Raw genomic sequence first — 20,085 nt, 5'->3', positions numbered from 1 at the left:
TGGAAACGCCGTTTACCTTCCCGCCTGAGCGGTACCTATTTATCTACTTGCACTTTTGACATGCTTTCGAACTGCTAGGTGGGCAGGACCTGGGACCGAGCAATGGGAGCTCACCCCATCGCGGAGATTCGAACCGCCGACCTTCCGATCAGCAAGTCCTAGGCTCTGTGGTTTAACCCACAGCGCCACCAGTGTCCTACACGGGTCCTTAGCCAAAGACCACCCCAAAATCATCATACATACATCATAGTCTACAGCAGAAATCCTGTCTACCTGATAATGAATGTTCTCTGATTGCATTACCTGGGCAGCCTGGCCATTCTCTTGTGCTGGTTAATAGTTTAGTTCCTGAATCCAGGCCACAGGTTCACCCTGTTCATACACAAATACGCCCTTAAGACAGGATTAGTAAGTGAAAAGACAGTGGGAAGGCTTTCCCCATTTGCCTCCCCTTACTGCAGAGGAATATTTGAGGTCATTGGGAGAGTCAAAATGGCTTCAGGATTGCTTTCCTGTACTATGTCAGACACGTGGTTTATATATTTAGATATGTGAGCATTTATGAATATGTATTATATATTTGAGACCTTAGAATTCCTATAACAAATGCCATTTGTAAACTATAATCAATGAGTGCCAGACTCTGACATACAGTGGAAAATGCTTGCTGGCTCTCTTTTGCAAACCATAAGACCATGTTCATTGACCATTTGAAGGTTTCCCCCTTGAAACCTTTCATAGATTCATAGTAGCTCGTAAAACCCGGGCTGCTTTCTGCATAAGCTCTTTGCCTATTACACAGCAGTTAAGCATCTCATTTTTGTCTTTGTCACCAGGGTGTCTCTTTGATGCATGTGTTCCGCACACGACACATACCGAGTTTCTGCTTTCGCTGCTTCCCCCTCCCCCCCCGCCACTGCTTTTAGTGTTTTGGCTGTGTTTACCCGTTTAAAAATAAGAATGAAAAATGCATTGACACTGTTGCTTAACACAGCACTATTGATTTATTAGCAGCAGGTTTTCCTTTCTGCAGAAAAGGTGCTTGTTGAGTTTCTGCATCCCTGCGCCTCGATACCAAAAATATATATATGCGGGAGTACCAGCAAAGATTGGTGTGCCAATCTCTTACAATCTGGCTAAAGGGAATTTACAGAGTCATTCCCTGCCCCCATAAAAAAGATAAAAGTGTACAATATAGGGTAGAATAACCCATTTATTGGTTCGGACTGGACTCAAGTAGGAAAGAAAGGAGAGGGTTGTTGGACTCTCTAACACACCCACACGGAACCTCTGTTATAAGTTGTCAGTCACACGACTGCAAATTTACGTTGCAATTTTATATCAAGTTCCTCAAGAAAAGAGGCTTCTGGCTTTAAAGTATGTGTAAGCAGTAGGTTTAGGGATGCGGGTGGCGCTGTGAGTTAAACCACAGAGCCTAGAACTTGCCAATCAGAAGGCTGGTGGTTTGAATCCCCGCGATGGGGTGAGCTCCCATTGCTCGGTCCCAGCTCCTGCCAACCAAGCAGTTTGAAAGCACATTAAAGTGCAAGTAGATAAATAGGTACCGCTCCGGCGGGAAGGTAAACGGTGTTTCCATGCGCTGCTCTGGTTCGCCAGAAGCGGCTTGGTCATGCTGGCCACATGACCCGGAAGCTGTACACTGGCTCCCTTGGCCAATAAAGCGAGATGAGCACCACAACCCCAGAGTCGGCCACGACTGGACCTAATGGTCAGGGGTCCCTTTGCCTTTACCTAAGCAGTAGGTTTATCTGCAGCAAAAACAGTACACGGGACTGCCAAACTTGTCTGTCCTCTTACTTGTAGCTTTTCTTTTTCTTTTTAAGGAACAGTTGCCAAACTGGGCAGCTCAGGGAGCCTTCTATTATTATTATTATTATTATTATTATTATTTGTCTCCAGTCAACGCCAATTGACTTCACGAACTGACCCTCACTCAGTTATGCCTCTCCCACTCTGGATTCTGCTCTGAGAGGCGAGGCTCTTGGGATCTGAGCTGTATCTACGGGGCTGCAAATGACAAAAGCCTTTGCATCACCCGACTCCTCAATAAACGACAAAGCGGCGGAGGCAGCCGCGCAGCAGCAAACACCTTATCGGAAGCAGAGTCCTGCTTTTCAGCATTGCAGTCTGTGATTCCATTACAGTTTGATGGGCTGGGTGCAGTTATGCATCAAACCGTGGGCAGAGGAGGCTTGTTTGGTTTAATACAAACGGAGAGACTTTGTAGCTGCAAAAAGGAGTGCAGACTGACTACTCCTTTGAGCCTTGTCTATATTATCTCCCTATTTCCACTGAAATAGCTGTTGGCCTACGCAAGGATTCTTAGCTGGCTCCCCCCCCCCCAATGGACTATAACCAACAGACGTAATAATTCCACACCTTATGTGTGTCATAGGGACACAGGTGGTGCTGTGGGTTAAAGCACAGAGCCTAGGACTTGCCGATCAGAAGGTCGGTGGTTCGAATCCCCGCGACGGGATGAGCTCCCGTTGCTCCATCCCAGCTCTGGCCAACCTAGCACTTCGAAAGTACCTCAGAGTACAAGTAGATAAATAGGCACCGCTCCGGTGGGAAGGTAAAGGGTGTTTCCATGTGCTGTTCTCGTTCGCCAGAAGCGGCTTAGTCATGCTGGCCACATGACCCGGAAGCTGTACGCCGGGCTCCCTCGGCCAATAAAGTGAGATGAGCGCCGCAACCCCAGAGTCGGCTACGACTGGACCTAATGGTCAGGGGTCCCTTTACCTTTTATGTGTCTCCTATGTGTCATTGAGCACATTAGAGCTCTCTAACCCGTACTTGCTTGCTGCCTTTGGGAATGACTCACCTGTTGCCTAGTCCTTCCAAGCGTGGCACAGTGGGGTGGTGCATCTGGCTGTTAACCAAAAGGTTGGTGGTTCGAGCCTACCCAGGGACGACTGTGAGCAGGATTCCTGTATTCCAGGGGGCTGGACTAGATGACCCTTGGATCCCTTCAAACTCTACAATTCATGATTCTATGACTCTGTGGAATAGTGGACCCTGGTCCTAACCCCGATCTATGTAGGCTACTGCCTTCACTTCCTTCTGTTTGAAATTTGGGAGCAGCTGGCTTTCCTGAACTTATTTCAGAGTGCAAGAGAGATTGATAAGCCTGTTAAAGTCTCCCCAGCGACTGTACGTTAAATGCAAAGATGATTTACATTTATCAAATAAAACTCACTGGGAAATGGAGATGCAGTTTGCTTTTGATCTGATATCAAATGGGCAAGGAGAAGAAACGCCATTGGATGAAGCTATTTATTAATATTTATTTATTCAAAATAATAAAGAAGGCATTTGAAAAACACCTTTGGGTCTGCTAGGAGGATTTATTGTTGCAAATTTACTGCGTTTCAAACATAAACCTCTTTAGAAGGTGCTTTTCAGCCACATCCGTTTCTCTCATTTCCTCCTTAGACCCCGTTGCCCTAAAATCCAGAGTTCAAATCTGGTTCTGCGTTTGATAACACAAGCTGAAGGGCAGGGAGTGGTTGGGGTGTTGCCGGAAATATCCGAGGGCTCCCTTGGACAAAAAGTAAAGACACCAACCAGGATAACTTGGAGCAAAACAGCAGCCTGTAGGCTTGGCCTTTATTGAACTGTTGCAACAGGGTGTTCCCCTCACTTGCAAGAGAGAGGAAAGACCCAGAAAAATAGTGTGCAAGGTCTTATAAAACTTTTTGAAATTCCCCTCCTCTAGGGCAAGCCCACCCCCAGAAACATCATGCATACATTACAGAAAGGAGGGGTTGAGGGAGGAGTTGGTGGTAACCTGAGTGTCTTGTCACCTGGCTAGTTCCTCCTTTCCTCCCTCCCATGAGTCACTTCCAGGAGACAAAGGGGAGTTTGCAGTTTCCTGCCCCCTGAGGGAAGATCTGATCATTGTCCATTGTTTCAGTCCATGCTGAATCCACTCCCATATGCAAGTTCTTTGTGATCTTGATTGTCTTCTGTCTGGGATCATCAGGGTTGGCATAGCAACTGGGCAGGGCTCCTGTGGATGTGCTGAGACGGTGAAGGGATTATGGCTGACCAGGACCAAGGCACCCCCCTTTGATAGTTCTTGTCATATGGAGTAAAATAAAATGGAACAGTGCAAATCCGATGTATGGTTGATTTTCTATGAATTTATAACAGAAATGTGGCGTATGTAGTGTGTGAGTGTGTGAAGTTTGTACAAACAGAATGATTGGGGTGGGGGGGTTCCTGCTACAGGGGGAAATAGCCTGCAAATGGCCTCTTTAGGTTCGGGATCAGACCTTAAATCTGGAAATGACCCATTCTTTAATTTTTTTCTTTTTCTTTTTTAATTTTGCAAATTCTTTTAAACAACCCTCAAAACATATCTCTCATATTCCTTCACTTCCCATCCACCCTTCCAGGGTGTTCTTTTCTTAGCTTATAAAGCCCCTATACTACTTATATTTTACCCATTATGTACATTAATTCTAAATTATCGAACTACCAATTCTCTTCGGCTGCTCTACTTCAAATCCTGCATACGTTTTAACATAAACACGATATTCCCCCCCAAAAAAAATATATTCCACAAAATAGTTCCATCCTTCAATGGACGTTCTCCTCATTCTGTTCTTTAATTCTCACAGGTAATCTAGCCATCTATGCATAATCCATCATCTTCATAAACCGATCTGGAAACGACTCATTCTAAACTATATGGGTAGCGATGTACTAGCTGTGACAATGGTGGTTTCCTTGTTGCTGACATATGAAGAGCTATAGAATTAAGTAATTGGTTTTTCTACAGAAATGAACAACCGCATTGGAATGTGATGTGTACAGTTTGAATGGCAAAAGAAACAAACCCTGAAGCTCATTTGTACCAGACAAGCCCCTTCTTCTCCTGGTTCCCAGCCCAATTCTGGTTCTGATCTTTATTTCCTGATTTTGATCCTAGACCTAAATAAAATAGACTGTTCCTGGTGTTACAGGAATTTTTATAATGATTGGGGAGGGGGTTGCCGTTTGTTCACACACACAATGTCTCCTCAAAGCACCACATAACACATGATGGAAATGGCTACCAAGGGGGGAGCTTGGGACATGAGGGAGGGCAGCCATAATCCCTAAAACATGAGCTCAGGTACTCAGCAGCCCCTCTTCCTGAGTGATAATCTCTGGCATCCTGAGTGCCAGACAGATAGCCATTCCAGAAACAATAGCAAACCCAGATCAAGACAAAAGGATGTGATTAACTTGGCTGGGAAACAGGGACATGTAAATATCTCTTTTGGGTGTATGGTGGAGGTCAAGGGAAGGTTGGGGGGCAAGCCCTGATGCTCAGGTTTCTGTCGCCAGACCCTCCCAGCATGTGATGTGTTTGTGATGTATGCATGATGTGATTTTTAGGAGTGTTGTGGGTATATTTGCGGGCACACGTGCTAAACCCTGTCTGTGGTGCCTACCCCTTCCCCGCCAAAGAATGAGACAAGAGACCAGAGTTCAAATTGGCCACAACTTTTTTGAGCTTCAGAAGTGGGAAAATTGGCACAGGCCTTGGCAGGTAACCCTCTCAGCCCACCTGGCTGAGGATATGCAGGCAGATGAGGTCCAGTGAGAGGGGACTGCAAAGCACAAACTTACACAGCATGCCCTTCCACTAACCTCAGCCCGGGAGTTTGACCTACATGCCGCTGCTCTAGGGCCAGGGACTCCCGATTTTTTGTCCTTTAACAGGCCCTGCAAGCGCCCCCGCATGGGGAGGGAGCATGAATGCATCCCCCCCCCCCAGCTTGATGTTATACTAAAGGATACCTTGCCAAGGCCTAAAACCGCCAAAGTTGTGACGAAATGCTACGGGGAAGGCGAAACCTGCCAATGCAGGAGAAATTCCTTCCCGGTTCTGAATACAGCAACCATCTTACGGCCGCAGCAGTGCCTGCTGACCTGGAACGCAAAACATTAGTCTATAAGGAAAAAGTATCGTTAACTTGATGACCGCTGACCTAGGATGAAATTACTTGGATGCAAGAAATTATTAATTTGAGGGAGGGTGGGTAAGTGATCGTGGAAGGAAGAAAAACCAAGTGAGGCTTGGTCGAAAGGGTCAGCCTCTTTTCTTTGGCCTTAGCCCCACTCCCGGCTGGCCGTCCATTGTCCTCCCTGGCTGAGGGCAGGTCAAAGGCCAACCCAAGCAGGTGGGAGGCATCTGTCCAGGTGAGCCCCCTCTCGGTGCCACAAACTCCGCCCACCTGTAGGGAAGGGAGGACGGAAATTGTAAAACTGATAAAAGTGGGAGCCATCCTTTGTTCTGGGCTTCTTCCTGCTTCTCCCGTGTGTCGGGTTGAAGTCCTGTTGCAACAGTCCTTGGAATAAACACCAGGCCTACTGGCTGCTTTGCTCCTATATTCCTGGCTGGTGCCTTTGTTTGGTAATCCAACTGAGCCCAAGGATTTTCCTGTAACACTGGGATAGTACAATTGCAAGATTACACAACCAAGCTGTTCCCCAACAAACTGCTCCTTGCACTTAATTTTCAAATTTAGCTTTTCACTCTTCTGAGGTCCTTATTTTCTTTCCTCTTCCAGCAAACTGCTCTATCAAGATCCTGCTCATGTTCTTTCTGCTTTCTCCATCTGCTAGTCTTGTCGGGCTCCTGGAGGAGACTCCCTGGATTTGACCTTTCCTGGCTTGCTTGATCCTCTGTTCCCAGTATTGATGCAATTTGGGTCCCTAGCTTGATGCATCTCTCTCCAGTCTTGACCTCTTGGCAAGTTCTTTTGACACTGTCTTGAATTTCACCAGCTATCAGTATTAATGTTGCTCACTTATGTCCTGAACTTTTTATTCTGCAAAGGACTGGCCATTCCTTGGGCACTTCAAAGACCTGTTTAGTATAAATGACTGGAGTTTCTAGGTCTTGAATGGTCTTCTGTAACAAAACGTGTCACAACCCTGTCTGAATGAGCATGCCTATAGGGAAGTCCAGGTTCACATGTTCATCCTTTAGCAATTCTCAGTGGTTGCTGGGAGCGGGATTTCTGTTTTGTCATAATCAACTAGGCCTCAGTTCTCAACTGCTTTACCTCTCTGTGAAATATAGTATGCTGCAGCTTTCCCTTAGTTTTTGCATCATTGCTTTTTCCTCATCGCAGTGTGCTGAATACTTATGCTTACGGTGCAGTTCATTAACCATTGTCAAGCAAAGTAACATCAATGAAGTTTAAAAAGCAGAGCGATATTGATTCTGTATGGCTCAAATAAGTGTGAGGTTTACCCAGCATGCACAATAAAGTCACTCCTGCCAATTCTGATGTACAGCAAACATAGCTAAAAAGTGGGTGACTCAAAAGTGTGTTTAATAATAATAATAATAGGAATAGGGGAAAAGCAGGGAGGTTATTTTGCTGTCAGCATGCTACTCTTAGGTGAATATTTAGTGAACTGCATGATGCGATGAATGAGAAAACCAGACTTCTCCTCGCTCCTGCTTGTATGGATAAAAAATGTTGATTGTCGCCAGCTTAATCAAGCAGTTTCCTTCAACATAAAAGCTTGAGTCTCGCTGCTAAGTTCTCTTCAACTCCTGGACACACCAAATCGCTTCCTCAGGAAATCATGTTTGCATATGATAGAGCAAGTTCACCAAACCTTGCTCACAGACAGGAAAACTGAGCAGAGTGGCAAACAATTAAAACTCATCTTAAAAGGCATTATTTCCTTAGGTGAGCATATATAATGGCGCTATTTTTTTGAGGAGGGGAAAAAAAACAACATTTTACATATGGTAGTGCCTTAGTATTTTCTCCATTATTGTGCTCCATTTGGAGATTTGGATTTGTTTTCTAAATCACTTTGGCCTCAAGAATTGTGCTGTTCTCTCCTATAACAGGTTGGCCACTCAAGAAAATTCCAGCTCAGTTATCCAGTGATTTGTACTGGTGAGAAATGTGCTTGTAAAGTGGCTTATTTTAAATGAGTTTTCTTTTTCAACCATCTCTTTTAGGGCTGTTATTTATGGAGAGAATACCAAAAGTGGATATTAGATTAGAAGGAACACAGTGGGCTTTTCTCTGTTCTGTTCGTAAAGCTGTTGACCAAGTGAAAACTATAAAGAGAACAGAATGTACCCTCCCATTTATTTATTTTTTAAATTAATGTTCTAAAAGGTCTAAAATCACATTTAAACAAAAAAGAGAAGGGCAACGGTATAAAAATTCAGTTCAAAATATTAGCAAAGCAGATGAGGAAAGAACTAACTTTTGCGCCATTATTGATATAACAACAACAACAATTCATTCGTTCATACCCTGCCCATCTGGCTGGGTTTCCCCAGCCACTCTGGGTGGCTCCCAACAGAATTAATGATGATGATGATAATTAATAATAATGATAAAACATCATACATTAAAAACTTCCCTAAACAGGGCTGCCTTCAGGTGTCTTCTAAAAGTCAGATAGTTGTTTATTTCCTTGACATCTGATGGGAGGGCGTTCCACAGGGCTGGCGCCACTATCGAGAAGGCCCCCCTGTCTCTTAAAAGCTTGGGCAAATAAGCCTGTTTCTACCTGGTGCCAGAATTAACATAAAAGTTCACATTAGATGACCCTCTGTCATGGGAGGGCATTCCACAGATGTGGTTATGACTCTAGTTACCACCCATCTCTCTTCAGATGGTGGGGGATTCAGATGATGCAAGCAGTGTTTGGCAAGCGCATGATTCAGTTCAGCACTGCCAGAGCATTCAGTAGGGCTGAGGAAACTATATCCCTACAGATATTGCTCAGATGTAACCCTGATCCCCTCTAACCATTGGCACTGCTGGTTGAGACTGATGGGAGTTGGATCCAAACAACAACACCCCCCCCCAAAAAATGTCTAAAATAAGCCTCCTTTCTTGTTGTTGTTTTGTGTGTTGATTGCCATTCCTTCTACACAGGGGAATAAATTATTTCGTGTTTGTATACCGCTGAGATACTGTTGGCAGTTGGAGCCACAGGAAAATCTAAACAAGGGCAGTAATTTTCTTTGCAAAGGGTACTTGAAGAAAGCAAACAGTTAACCTCTCGGAGCTGAAAGCAGCAGCAGCAAAGCTTTTGTCGGTTTCAAAATAAATGAAACCCAAGCTCCAGCTCCAAACTCATTTGTGGAAGTGTTGGCAACATTTTAATTTACAGCATTTTCCTCCTGCTGTTAATTTGAAAAGTTCCAAACAGACGCATCCTGTTTATATTTTAGTGCGGGTGATTCTGGCAATTAATTTCTCTGTTGAGAACGCACGGCACCTTCCCTCCTCGATGTTTCTCCCCCTCCCCTCGCTACCGCTGCCTTAGGGCAACAGACGCTGTCATAAATCATACATAGTCTGTAATGGTTCCTAAGGATGCTTAATGCGTTTGGGGAGTTTGCGTAATGAAACTTCCTTGGTAAAGGTGAAGCATCCTAATAGGTTGCCTAGCTGAAAGCTTGATATTAACCTTGTAGAATGATGATATATTCAAATGCATAGGCTTGTTCGCGGTTTGCAACTTCAGAACTCGTCGTGATTATGTTAGCAACCAATGTTACGGACGGAAAAGACATAGCGTGGTGGGTAGCCTTCGAAGCTCAGGGATAATATAAGCTTTCAAGCTTTTTCTTCCCCCCAAAAAAGAGAGAGAGAGAGTTTAATTCTTAGTTTAAGCACTTCACTATCTAGGCTGGTATTGGTATATTGGTTCCGGAACTAAAAGAATTGGAATTGATGGGGAGAAAAATTCAGCTGAGGAGGGTCAGATCACAGATTATTAGGATCAATGTGCATGACTGACCATTCTGCTGATAGAAATGGAGCCGCCGAGTTTTCTTTTAAGGTGATTTCTCCAGGGCTATCCAGTGATTCTGAGTCGGGCGTGATTTTACTTGTACTGTGAATATATTACTCATCTCAGCTGTAAGGCTCACAGTCGGCATCGTGTATGTGTGTTGTGCTGGTGTTATTAAAGGGAAATCTATCCAGTTCAATTGGATATAATCTAATTAATGGCTAAAGCCCACTGGATGGTTTCATGTCCCAAGAGAAAAGGTCTCTTCAGTTGCAGGCTGGCCCTCAGAAAGGCCTGAACTGTCTTGACTTGGTGTTCTGATAGAAAAATTAGAAGGGCACTGATTGGTCAGACCAAGGACCCGTTTAGTCTAGCATCCTGTATCCTGCTGCTATAACAGGGACTCAGAGGTGCTCTCTGGCTTTCACTAAGAACAGGCCCAGTTTGTTATGAAAACCTGCTTACTTTAGGATAACACAGCTGAGGCCTGGAGCCTCTACAGTAAGTACAGCTAGCCATTTCAGCAACAGCACTTGCCACCCTAGTTCTCTCCTCAATGCCCGTGGGAAGTAGGCAGGCTCTCTTCCAAATATCAGCACTCCACAGAACTGTTTTGAATGCAGCTTGCCATATCCGTGGCGGCCAGCCATGCAATTCTAGGAAGCCCACAAGCGGGACGTCCTCCAGAGGGCCTGGTTTTAAACAAAGAGCCCCTTCAGATGGTAAAACTGTTCCACTTGCCAGGTGTGGGGAGGTCACGTCTGTGGATGCCAAGAAACCTCCTCTCTCTTTTTTTCTATGCATAAAGAGTTTTGTTTGTGGGAACTTTCTGATATCCACTCACCTAGAAGCCCTGTGAAGTTGTAAATCCAGAAAAAATCCAGTTGTTTGTGCATATTAGACCACAGTCAGGGATAATCATGGTGTACCTGGGACCATTTTTTTGAAAAAAAAAAACCTCTAAGCCATGCTCAGAACTGGCAGACCGTGGTTAATCGTTTGTGAACCAGGTTTTCCCTTAATACAGTGGCACCTCGGGTTAAGTACTTAATTCGTTCTGGAGGTCCGTTCTTAACCTGAAACTGTTCTTAACCTGAAGCACCACTTTAGCTAATGGGGCCTCCCGCTGCTGCTGCTGTGCCACCAGAGCACGATTTCTGTTCTCATCCTGAAGCAAAGTTCTTAACCTGAAGCAATATTTCTGGGTTAGCGGAGTCTGTAACCTGAAGCGTATGTAACCTGAAGCGTATGTAACCTGAGGTACCACTGTATTGCACAAAAGCTTCCCTGCCTAGCTGACTCGAGGTGATCTTTGCTTGACACAGGTGACCAAATAAGTGGCTTCGTTGCCAGCTGGCCTGCATGCCAAAGCTAAGTTTGAATCAAGATATGCTGCGGAGGATTGCTGTGCAGATACCAGACCCCCGTTGTAATGTTGTTCTCTCCTCAATAAGCACCTTGCTCTGCCTGAAGCTTCTGGAGAGGTGAAAATGGCAGCCGGCCATAGGGCTTTTAAGTGATGAACTTTAAAGTGTTATTTACTGTTCAGTGTCTAATCCTATCACAAACAGAGAGCGGAGGAGAAGCGTTTGTACTGGGACAGAGTAGTCTATCCAACATGTTTTCACCTTATAAAACAGACTGAAGCAAATTCTGCTCTAAGTCTTGTGTATGGAAAGCAGATTCTATAGTGTGTTTCTTAGGGACGCAAATGGCGCTGTGGTCTAAACAATGGAGCCTCTTGGGCTTTCTGATTGTAATAATAATTTCTTATTTATACCCCGCCCATCTGGCTGGGTTTCCCCAGCCACTCTGGGCAGCTTCCAACAAAACACTAAAATACAATAACCTCTTAAACATTAAAAGCTTCCCTAAACAGGGCTGCCTTCAGATGTCTTCTAAAAGTTTGGTAGTTATTTTTCTCTTTGACATCTGGTGGGAGGCCATTCCACAGGGCGGTTGCCACTACCGAGAAGGCCCTCTGCCTGGTTCCCTGTAACTTGGCTTCTCACAGCGAGGGAACCTCCAGAAGACCCTTGGCGCTGGACCTCAGTGTCCGGGCAGTGTAAAGTCAGCTGTTTGAATCCCCATGACGGGGTGAGCTCCTGTTGCTTTGTCTCAGCTGCTGCCAACCTAGCAGTATGAAAGCATACCAGCACGAGTAGATAAATAGGTACCACTGCAGTGGGAAGGTAAACGACGTTTCCGTGCGCTTTGGCTTCCATCACAGTGTCCCATTGAGCCAGAAGCGGTTCAGTCATGCTGGCCACATGACCCGGAAAGCTGTCTGTGGACAAACGCCGGCTCCCTCGGGCTGAAAGCAGAGATGAGTGTCACACCCCATAGTCAAATTTGACTGGACTTAATTGGCCAGGGATCCTTTACTTTACTCTTAGGTTCAAGATGGGGGAAAGCCCTTTGAACTAAGTTCTAGCATATTCATCCATTTGCTGTGCTGTGTTCTGCTGCAGAAAGGGTAGTCTTAACTGTTTTCTCTTTGTTCTGTTTTTTGTCATCTTTAAATATTGGTGTCTCTGTTTTTCTCAGCTCTCATTTATTGGAGCCATGTTAGCAATGAGCATGAGCATCAAAGAGCAGGGAGGGAAAATCTGTGTCAGGCAAGCGATTTCCCCCTCTCCACTCCCTTCTGCTGCTAATGCATCTCTTTCTATCGCTTGGTGTCTTCTGCCCATGGTTTTTCATACTCGGTTAGCTTTTATTAACATTAGTAGATATAGCTCAGCCCTGCAGAGCTTTCAGCTGCTATCAGATCTGCACTAGCAAAGGATATTAATCATGATTCTGGTTGTCTCTGTCTTTTTGGTCTCACTTGAGTGTTGCTGCCTCCCAGCCCTCTCCCCTCCCCTCTCACTGTCCTTTAAAGAGTCCTAAGGATACCCCTGGCAGTCTTCTTTAGCTCTGGGTCTTCTCTGTCAGCAACATTTTCTTGGCTGTCATCAGATAATCCAGAGTACTAATGATAAAACAATGTTTTTGACTGCTGCTGAAGTCAGCTGTGCCCTCATAGGAGACCTGGCTGGCTTTCTAAAGTGTTGCGGAAACTTTGTGGTTGGAGAGAGAGGTATAATCTTCACCTCATCTTTGGAGAAGCTCTTTGCCTTGTCACTCAGGTTTTTTGCTTGTTCCTTTGGGCTTTTTATGTGTTAATTAAGAAATATATGGAGCAGCAGCTTTTCTTCCATTGAACCAAATGCCCATAGTAAGTGTGTCACCAAATGCCAGTAAGGGAGAATATCGGGAAGTCCACTTTTCACATTAGAGCCCAGGGTGAATGAACTCGTGAAGGAGGTTAGGATTTGACATTCCAGCTCCACTCTCAACTTCTGTGTACAGTGGAAACTCGGGTTAAGTACTTAATTTGTTCTGGAGGTCCATTCTTAACCTGAAACTGTTCTTAACCTGAAGCACCACTTTAGCTAATGGGGCCTCCTGCTGCCACCGTGCCGCCGGAGCACAATTTCTGTTCTCATCCTGAAGCAAAGTTCTTAACCTGAGGTAATATGTCTGGGTTAGCGGTGTGTGTAACCTGAAGCGTATGTAACCTGAGGTACCACTGTACTCTTCTGAATCTGCTGTACACAGAGCCTAGGCCAGGGGCTGGCAACCTAAGGCCCATGGGCCAAAAGCGGCCCATGGGAGTCATTTAACTGGCCCATGGACCCCCGCTGTCCCTCTGTCAGCTCCTGTGCGCCGCGCTAAACTGGCACAGAGCAGAGAGGGGACCGCCTTCCACGACGCTTGCCAGCTTCCCATTGGCTGCAGGAAGCTCCTGCAGCCAATGGGAAGCTGCGCACGCCTCCTCCGCACCAGAAGGAATGCTGGAAATAGTGTTTGCGCATGCATGCATGTGCGCACACACTCCGGCCCACCGCGGCCTCTCCAGGACTGTGAACTGGCCCAAGCCACAAAAACTTTGCCAACCCCTGGCCTAGGCAGATTGCAACAGCAGGCTCTATTGCTACTATCTAGATCAGGCATAGGCAAACCACTGGTCCTGTTAGCTAGGGATGATGGGAGTTGTAGTCGCAAAACATCTGGAGGGCCGAGTTTGCCTATGCCTGATATAGATCCTGGGTTTTTCCGAATACCATACTGTGTGAGCATAGCTGACATATGTTGGTTTGCCCTGGTTTCTTGCCTGAATAGGTCTAAAGCGTTGGACATGGGAGGCAGGTTCAGATCAACCACTGGCCACTATTTTTCAGTCTAACTCAACTCATGGAATTGTTGGTGTTCTATTATGTATGTGTGTGTAGGCGATGGAGACCATATATAATGGTTGGAGCTCCTTGGAGGAAGGGCAGAATAATAATAAAAAGTCATATGTTAACTTCGGTATTATGTCAAGAGAGACTTACTGGATCAGAACAAATGTCCGTCTAGTTCACCAACTTGCTTTGTGCAGTGGCGAAATAAGTGCCTCCATGGATTAACACTTGTAGTTTAATGGTGAATTTGGGATATAATGGAGATGTAAAAGATTTGGATTATTATAAAAGATGCATGAGGAAATGACTAACAATAGGACCCACAAAGGGGAGGAGATTCTTTGGAATCTTGTTTTTATGATGTATGTTGGGTATGTGATTGCAAAACTTTAATTTGAAAACCAAATAAATAAATTTATATGTATATAAAAGAAATAAATGCCCCCAAACCTTCTGTATGAAAATGCTCCTATGGGGAGTGCCATCAGGCAGGGCATGAAGGCATTCCAAGCCCATTGAGGGGTGGTGTCTATTATTACCTATCTGCAAAATTGCTTTCTGGTTCATTACGTAGCAGCGTTAGAAGATGTGTTGTGGGGCTCAGTTATTTTGAGGAAACCCAGAGCTGAGAGTTGATGGTTTGTATGTGGTAGCGATAATGATTCAAAGTGTTCCACGAATTATTGTACTCAGGAAAGCAGCAATGAGGGGTGCTGTGTAAGGAAGCACTTTGCTTTGCAAAAGTTGTATGTCTTGGTTGAAAGTTTAATAATAATAATAATAATAATTTATTTGTACCCCACCTGTCTGGCTGGGTTTCCCACTCTGGGTGGCTTCCAACAAAGATTAAAAATACATTAAAATGTCACTGCTTTCAGATGTTTTCTAAATGTCAGGTAGTTGTTTATCTCTTTGACACCTGATGGGAGGGCATCCCACAGGGCAGGTGCCACCACCGAGAAGGCCCTCTGCCTGGTTCCCTGTAGCTTTGCTTCTCACAATGAGGGAACCGTCAGAAGGCCCTCGGCGCTGGACCTCAGCGTCTGGGCAGAACAATGGGGGTGGAGATGCTCCTTTAGGTATAGTGGGTCAAGGCCGTTTTGTTACAGTCGTGTGCGCATAGCTTTTATAAAGTTTGCAAACATTACAGACTTAAATCTGGCTAACTTTCATCCTTGGTTACTCCTCCAGGACCCACCTACCAGCTGTGTGTGTGGCCATGCCACAATCTTGCAGGCACACGCAAACATCCCCCATAGCTCATTTCTGCAGATCAGCAATGGGGGGGGGGACATTTAAGTCTCTCTGCAGTGTTGTCCTATTTAGTTTTTTCTACTTCTTGCCACTGCCACCGAAATAATAATCAATTATTGGAATTTTAAAAATGGTGCATAGCCATTATATTGCTGCTGACTTGTTAATGTTTCTGGATTCTTTTATGTGCTGTGGCTTATGAGTGCTTAAGGTGCATGTTTCATGTAGATTTTGTTAGGTAAGGTAAGCGTAAACGACCCCTGGACTGTCAAGTCCAGTCAAAGGCAACTATGGGGTGGCGGCACTCATCTACCTTTCAGGCCGAGGGAACTGGCGTTTGTCCACAGTGGCGTTTAGACCACAGTGCCACCTGCGCCCCTATGATTTTATTAACACATTAAGTGCATGATTATTCCAGGCTCACCGAATAGTGCGGAGTTACCCCTTTACTATCTCCAGCTTCACTTTGTTGCATTTACTTTCGTACCGTCCGCTGTACCTATACATAATGTTTAGATCCATCCTGTATTACCATTTTGTTAGTTACACTGCTCGCAATTTATGCCACTGCTTGTCTTAATACTTCACTACTTTCTCAACACACATTTTCCTTCTTAATAACTTTTAATGTAATTAGCCATGCGGCAGATTAAAGCCAAGCAAGAGAGATGATAACCCTTACGAGCAAAACTCCAGGACTGGACAGAGAGAAAATGAGGTTGATCCTGATGACACTTCAAAGTTCAATTGTGCCAGAGGTTTTAAAACACAGGGAGATAGGAAAGCCAGCATGGTTAAAAAAAATTATTTGCGGAAGTTCAGCCGTTGACCTTCTCCATTATAAAAATAATTGGGAGCAGATCCTTGGTGTTCGTCTTATCCATTTTGCGACTGTGTTTTAGGGCAGCGTCCTCTATTTCTTTTGCTTTGGATTTTGCATATGTACTGCTGTGTTGTTTCAGCTGATACTTTTTTCTGCAGTGGATGCAATGTAATGTTTGGGGATGGTAGAGCTACCTGGTCCTAAACCTTAGAATGTTCTTGGGAAAGTTGCTGTATCAGGCCCCATTCAGGCTTACTGTGAATGGTGCAGAACCGATTCCTGATTATCCTTTCCCTGCTGCTCCAGTCGGTATTAGAATATGAGAGCTCTACGGATTGGAGACAGTTGCGGCACTCTTCCACCTGGTTGCTATTCTGCCCAGAAAGGAATGCAATGGTCAGGGAGACAGAAATTGTGTGTTTGATCCTATTCACAAAGTTTTGCAGTAACATTCTTCCTTGGAGCCACAGAAGAAGCCATCAGTAGGGAAGTGGCTCTGGAGCGCTAGCCTTAAGTGTCAACAGAGCTCTTAAGTGTCATTGTCCAAACATTACTGTCATGAAGACAGGTACTTCATAAACCATGTGCTTACTGTATAGATTAAACACTGCAATATATATACATACTTTATATGTGTTCCTGGTCACTCGCAACTGCCTAACCTGTTCCTAAAAGTGAACTCCAACATTTAAAGGTTTGCAGGGGCTTTCCCACTGAATTTGAACCAGAGGATGATGCAATGATATATGCAATGCTGTAAATTTCAGTCAAGTTGGGAGGAAAAATCTCTAGGTTTGTGTGCTCCCACATCACCTTCAAATTGGTCTTGGGTTATTCACCATTTGTTCAAAGTTTTTATGAAGCTTTCACATGAAGTCTGTTCACGAAGCATGGAAAACGAGCGAACTGTCCTTTTGATTCCTGCATGAAAATAGCCTTATTGACCAAGTAAAAATGTGCAGTTCAGGCTATTAGTCTGAAATGCTTTCTTCAAAAATCATTATAATCAGCTAAAAAGACTTGGGGTGTGTGTTTTTTTTGTTCAGTGTCCCTGGTATATGAGGCTAAAACCCATGGTTTGGTAATGTTTGTGCTTAGGGGAATTTATTAGCCAGAAGCATCATGCTTAAGATGCTATGGTTTTGCAACGTTCACTTATCCTCTGCATCAATAAAATGATGTCTTTAGATCCCTCACCCCCTTCAGTATTCTAGTAGACCTTTATGATTAACTCTGTTCATTTTAAATTTCCCTCTCAGATATTGACGGACTCCCAGTCAGATGCTTTGCTACGGACTCCTTGCTTCCTTTCGCCTGGTGGTAGAATACAAGCTAGTCACTGTGGGAGGCCAGGAACTGCTCCAGGCATTAGATTTGAGACCGGACTGCCGAACAACGTGATATCTCACTGCTTTCGCCAGTCGGACCGCGATGGAGACTCTGTCCCAGGACATTCTGCTGGAATGTCAGATTTGTTTCAATTACTACAGCCCCCGGCGGAGGCCCAAGTTGCTGGACTGCAAGCATACCTGCTGCTCTGTTTGCCTTCAGCAGATGAGGACCAGCCAGAAAGACTTGCGGTGCCCCTGGTGCCGAGGCATCACTAAACTGCCGCCGGGCTTTTCCGTCTCCCAGCTGCCCGACGACCCAGAGGTCATTGCCGTGATTGCGATACCCCACACTTCAGAGCACACTCCCGTCTTCATCAAACTTCCCAGCAATGGCTGCTACATGCTGCCCTTGCCCATCTCCAAGGAGAGGTCCCTCTTGCCAGGAGACATTGGCTGCCGCCTGCTGCCAGGCAGCCAGCAGAAGTCTCTCACTGTGGTGACAATCCCAGCCGAGCAGCAGCCCTTGCAGTCCGGCATCCCTCAGGAGGGAGGCGACGAAGATCAAGACAGGAGGGGCATTGCGAAAAGCTCCACCTGGTCAGGGGTTTGCACCGTCATCCTGGTGGCCTGCGTCCTGGTTTTCCTTCTTGGGATTGTCCTACACAACATGTCGTGCATTTCCAAGCGTTTCACTGTGATCTCCTGCGGCTGAGAGGAAGCGGCAAATACCCACGCGGGCCAATTTTGGGGGTTTGGGAGGGTGGCTATGGTGGTGGCAGGATGCCGTGAGATGAAGCGCCTCGTTCCACCGTACTGAGTCATTGACACCAGGCTGGTTGCTGGTCCAGAGTCTACTTTAAAAGAAAAAATAAAGGACAGTGGCACCTGTTGTTGGTAGAGTATGGGAAACGTCCAATGCTTATCCGCTGGTAACAGTACCAAGGAAGACTGCATGCATCACCATAATCACTTAACAAATGAGCTGTAATTTATAATGATTTCATCATGTTACGAGATTAAAGATGTCTATTTAGCTGGTTCTACTATACTGATATAGGACATAATCTCTCCCTTTCTCTCTTTAACAGAGTAGTCAACTTACAAATCAAAATGCTGTACGTTCAAGTAGAATTAAACATTGGCATTTGGAAAGGCAAGCTACCCAGTGCTTTTCCAGACGTAGCGAAAACCGTAACTCTTCTCTCTTTAAGCGGCAACGGAGAAACTTGTGAAAAGTTTAAAAAAAAAAGTCATTTAGTCAACAAGGCTTCTTTTTGTATCTTTTAAATTGCACATTAATTGCAGCGGTTTTAAAAAATCTGTACCATAGTTATAGAAAGAGAACATTTTTCTAAAGCGTTGGAAGTATTTTGGATGTAATCTATATCTGTGTGTTTATGCGCATTCTGTTTTTCTTCTGTAGTTTTAAGTGATTTCCTCCCCCTCTCGTTTAAATTGAAATGGGACACAAAAAGAAAGAAGCAATAAAGGGAACCAGGAAGGATATACAGCTGTCCAGCCAAACTGTTTGTCTGTATGCTGCCTTCTGCAAAACGCTACTTTAAAAATGTAAATCTTGGGCATGTGGTTTCATGCGCACACAGTAAATATATTTGTCAAGAACCTCTGCTGCGGAAACTCGTGGAGATGGCCTAATCTGAGATAAAGGCTGATCTTTGTACGCGAGTGGCATACTGAATGATTTTTGAAGACTTCTCTTTAGGTTTCCTACCCTTTGAATACAAGCTGGAGGTACATCGCCAAAGGAGCCATAATCTAGGTTTTATTCATCATTGCAAGTGTGAGATACAAATGAAGGCTATATGGCCGTGATACAGAATGCACAAATGCACCAGCAATGTGGCCCTCCTTGCCCTCAAAGGTGTTCACAGGGTGGAAATGTTACAATTGCAGAAAGGAAGTGGGGGGAGAATAGGGGAAGATGGGTAAAGTGGCTGGGGACCCAGGTCAAGAAAAAGGTCAGAAAAAGTGACTATCTCCTAAAGGCAATTGTGGCGAGAGAAGTTGTCCCCCCCCTTTTAAAACTCGGTCGATGTGGACTCCCAAGATGAGTGTTGACCCAGGAACTCCTTTCTGCGATTCACCAATAACTTTGCCAGCCATTGGCAAAAGTGTAGTGTTTCTGTAAGAGGGGGATGAGGGGATATGGTTTTGGAAACTCGGTGGCATTTGAGCAGCTCAATCATGTTGAGAAAAGGCATGAAACTTGCTTCTGTGTTAGACTGTTCAGGCAGCCAGGAGTACTCCGGGGTTTGTTGATCTTGCTATCCTGAAGGCGTAATCCCCGTGTATACAGAAAAAGAGTCCCAGGGTACTTTAGCTGATTTTTATCAGGGCATGTCTGCTTGCTGGGGATTACGAAGCCTGCCCAAGAAAAGGGTCGTATTGCTGTTTGTGCGGCTGTTTCTCTTGAGGCAAAACAGAGGCGAGTCTGGATTCTGTGAAGTGGGAACCATAAATTTACTCCTGGGAACCCACGGTCCTGAAAGTGACACACAGGCCTTCCCTATACAGGCATGAGCTGATTCACATGGAAGAGCTTTTCCTTCCTAAAATCCCAATTTTTGTATACAAGGAAGTGGACTTTTGACACATTCTCCGTTTCCCCCCAAAATAAGTACAG

At 45.0% G+C, this 20,085-nt stretch overlaps 1 protein-coding gene across 7 annotated transcripts in view; it reads left to right on the top strand.

The window, feature by feature from the left end:
- RNF152 (ring finger protein 152) overlaps positions 1-18,947 on the top strand; it is a 57,597-nt gene extending 38,650 nt beyond the window's left edge. For all 7 annotated transcript variants that reach the window (XM_083624112.1, XM_083624115.1, XM_083624110.1 and 4 more), the window contains one exon: positions 17,370-18,947. In XM_083624112.1, the coding sequence (XP_083480238.1) occupies positions 17,542-18,153 (612 nt within the window). In that variant the 5' untranslated portion in view covers positions 17,370-17,541 and the 3' untranslated portion in view covers positions 18,154-18,947. The remainder of the gene's footprint in view (positions 1-17,369) is intronic.
- Positions 18,948-20,085: the final 1,138 nt, after the last annotated feature.

This window comes from Podarcis filfolensis, assembly GCF_964270895.1.
Source record: "Podarcis filfolensis genome assembly, chromosome: 7".
Classification (NCBI taxonomy): domain Eukaryota; kingdom Metazoa; phylum Chordata; class Lepidosauria; order Squamata; family Lacertidae; genus Podarcis; species Podarcis filfolensis.
Note: the sequence above shows the minus strand (reverse complement) of the source record. Positions and strands in the feature narration are given on the sequence as shown.